Source organism: Sinohyriopsis cumingii, chromosome 4 (assembly GCF_028554795.1).
Source record: "Sinohyriopsis cumingii isolate HCF-2022 chromosome 4, ASM2855479v2, whole genome shotgun sequence".
NCBI classification, from domain to species: Eukaryota; Metazoa; Mollusca; class Bivalvia; order Unionida; family Unionidae; genus Sinohyriopsis; species Sinohyriopsis cumingii.
In genome coordinates this window covers 43,434,023-43,437,614 of record NC_142964.1, presented here as the reverse complement: position 1 = coordinate 43,437,614, position 3,592 = coordinate 43,434,023, and the positions used below count along the sequence as shown (strand labels likewise).

General features: G+C 45.5%; 1 protein-coding gene across 1 annotated transcript; it reads left to right on the top strand.

Annotated features, from left to right (window-relative positions):
- Positions 1-1,876: 1,876 nt before the first annotated feature.
- On the top strand, positions 1,877-2,224 carry LOC149801059 (protein CFDP2-like). The gene has a single exon (XM_089956764.1). It carries the CDS (start codon positions 1,877-1,879, stop codon positions 2,222-2,224), a length of 348 nt encoding a protein of 115 aa, XP_089812890.1.
- The last annotated feature ends 1,368 nt before the right edge of the window (positions 2,225-3,592 follow it).

Below are 3,592 nucleotides of genomic sequence, written 5' to 3'. Positions count from 1 at the left end.
CATGCCTCACATCAATTTCAAGACCAACACGAGCCCGAAACACCTAGTTCACAAATATATCCATCTCTTTAATTATTACACCATAATAGCTCAGATCCTCACACCATATCCTTAACTTAAGAAAATTTCCAGGGGCCATTATGCGAAACTGGCCTCTGCCACTTCATTGGTAAATTTGATGGGTCATTCCTACTAGTCATCCTTGAACGTATGCCGATGGCAAACGTCAAACGTTCCGGTGGTTTTTTTCTTCAAAACCGATCACTTGCATCTACGAGTTATGAGAAAGCAGACTACATGCAATGATGCAAGATTTACTTACCTTCGAAACTGAACAGATATATAATATCTGAATCTACGCATCCCCGAAACTAAAGCTCTGACATCGGACGTGCCCCCAAAAGAATGGGCAGTTTTACGTTTTGCTAAAAAACATGTTAGTACAATCTTTATATTACAAAGAAATTTACTTAGTTTAAATTGCAATAAGGACATACAATACATTGACCGTAGCCAGTCATGAAAATAAACATAGTGAAGCCAAAAATGTTTGGAACTATTTTGTTGACTCTTAACATACGTTCGTGTCCTCAGGATTAGTTGGTGTAGGGATACTATTCACAAATTGAGAGTAAATCTCCAGGAAGCATAGTCATTTACTTAGTGGTGATGGTACAGAGCGTGCCGATAGATGCCATCCATCTTAGCTATTTATGAAACAAGCACTAAATCGAGTAGTTGAAAATAAACCGAACTATTTTTTATAAGCAGCTTCTCTGTAAAGGTGGCGCTCTAAAGTTTCGTAGAACTTCCAAGGGTTTCCGGACTGGCTATACTGGTTATTTTAAAAAAAAGACATTTTGGTGTATGATTGATGGGTATATTAATGGTTGAGGTATAGGGGGCTCTGGATAGAGGTAGTACATTTGTTATCTGGCAGCTGCACTCTCTGAGTGGACGGACGTTCTGGCCCTCATCCATCTAATAAATCTCTCACGTCTGCCTCAGAGAAGGAATCATTCCCGGCATACCCCGGTACACCGCTCAGCGGACGGGCCGAACGACGTTGGGGGGTGGGGTGATGTTAACACTGCATCACTAGGTATATGAACTTCTACAGTGAAGTCACCAGCTAAGGCGGAAGGTCTCTACAGATCAACGGCCAAGTGTTCGGGACCAGGGCACATCATACGTATTAGTGGATTGCGGCTGTGGCCGACCAGCTATGGTTCGAGATACCAGGGAAGCAGATCTCTTCAGCCATGGCTGACCATCTGCCTAGGAGACAGAAACTCCAATATAAAACCTACGGTTTGCGGACATCGCTGTCACCGTCCTGGCTTGATGAACCATGACATATGAACCCCAGTTTTAAAGAGTGGGACCAGTTTGCGCAAACTGCACTCCACCTAAAAGCTCCATTGGGAAGACGCGAAGGAACTGTCTACTGTCTACTGTTTAAGTCTACCCCTAAATCTATACGAAAAGGTGGCATAACCAAAGCTCGTCCCCTTACCCACCTCCCCAGTTGGCCTGTCGCAGCCAACGGGCATCTTCCAAGATGGTCGAAACATAACAGAAAAAACAAGGCGTGCCCCACCTGCCTCACATCGTGGGAAAAGACAAATTCTGGCAGAACAGACCGACGCTCTGCCTTAATCGCACACGAACTCTATCGCCTTGGTGTTGACATTGCTGAACTTAGCGATGTCCGCCTTTCAGAGGAAAGATAGCTGAGAGAACTCGGTACTGGATACACCCTGTACTGCTCATGAAAATCAAAGACTGAAAAACTACTTTCCGGAGTTGGTTTCTTGGTCAAGGGCTCAATCGCCACCGGGTTAACAAACCTCCCCAATAGTCACACTACCGCATCATGTCCATGCGTCTCCCGTTAAGGGACCAACAGCACGCCACACTCTTCAGTGTATATGTTCCAACACTCCACGTAGATCCTTTTGAAAAGGATAAATTCCACGCTAACCTGCGCAGACTTCTTAAGAGTGTTCCAGAGAGCGACAAAATAATTATCCTTGGAGATTTCAACGACAGATTGGGCCGAGACTCAGTAGCCTGGAAAGCCGTCCTTGGGAAACATGAAGTGGGTTTCTGCAATGACAATGGGCACCTGCTTCTTGAGCTTCGCGCAGAATTACAGCTTGCTATCACAAGCACCGTATTTTCAGCAGAAAGACAGCTTGAAAACGACCTGGATGCATCCTAGATCAAAGTACTGGCACCTAATCGATTACATCATTGTACGCCAGAGGGACTTAAAAGATGTCCTTCTTACTAGAGTGATGTCCAGTGCAGAGTACCACAAAGATCATCGTCTTGTCCGATGCAAGCTCAACTTCCACTTCAAGCCTAGGCCCATACAACAAAGAGTCACCCAGAGAAGGAAGCTCCAGATCAAACACCTGTTGTCTGCAGACGTCAAGGCAGATTTACAAGATAGCCTGCAGTCTAGACTTGAAGAACCTAATTTTTCCACCAGATCTACCTCCGAAAGAGATGCGAAATCACATCAAGACTACCATTATACAAACCTCAGAAGAAATCATTGGATTCACCACTAAGAACAACAAAAACTGGTTTGTGGAAAACAGCCAAGAAATCTAAGAACTGCTTTCCAAATAGAGATCAGCGTACCAAGCCCACCTCGCTCAACCATCTTGTCCAGAGAAGAAAGTAGTAATCTGCCTTTTCTCCAGCTCCGTACAGTACAGGCTCCGAGACATACAAAATGAATGGTGGTAAAAGCTTGCAAAAAGAACCCAGCTGTAAGCTGACACTGGTGACTACAAGGGGTTCTATGAAGCTTTGTATGCAGTGTATGGCCCTTCCTTCAAAATACAGAGCCCCCCCCCCCCACGGAATACAGATGGCCAAGAACTACTCACTAACTATCCTGAACCGCTCGTCAGAGCATTTCCACACCCTCTTCAGCACTAGCCAAACAGTCCAGGAGGCAGCTATTGACCGCATCCCACAACAGCCACCAAAGATGGAACTCGATGAAGGCACCCACGCTGCAAGAGACTGTAAAAGTCATAGAACATCTGAAGACTGGAAGGGCTGCAGGAAAAGATGGTGTCCCACCAGAGATATGGAAGAGAGGGGGCCCAGCACTGCACACCAAACTCCACGAGTTCTTTGTTTGCTGATGGGAGCAATGGAAACTTCCCCAAGACCTCTGAGATGCAATCATCATCACCTTGTACAAAACAAGGGGGAATAGTCTGACTGCTCAAACTACCATGGGATAACTCTGCTCTCCATTGCAGGCAAAATTGCAAGAGTTTTGCTGAAAAGACTGGTGCCCACCATTGCAGAAGAACATGCTCTAGAGAGTCAATGCGGCCAAGAGGGGCACAACTGACATGGTGTTTTTCCTGGGGCAGATCCAGGAGAAATGCCGAGAACAAAACAAAGGACTGTACATCACATTTGTGGACCTGACGAAGGCATTTGAAACTGTGGGCAAAAATGGACTGTGTAGAATCCTTGAAAAGTTCGGCTGTCCTCCAGAATTCCTTATCGTGATTATCCAGCTACATGAAGACCAGCTTGGTCAGGTTAGAAACAATAG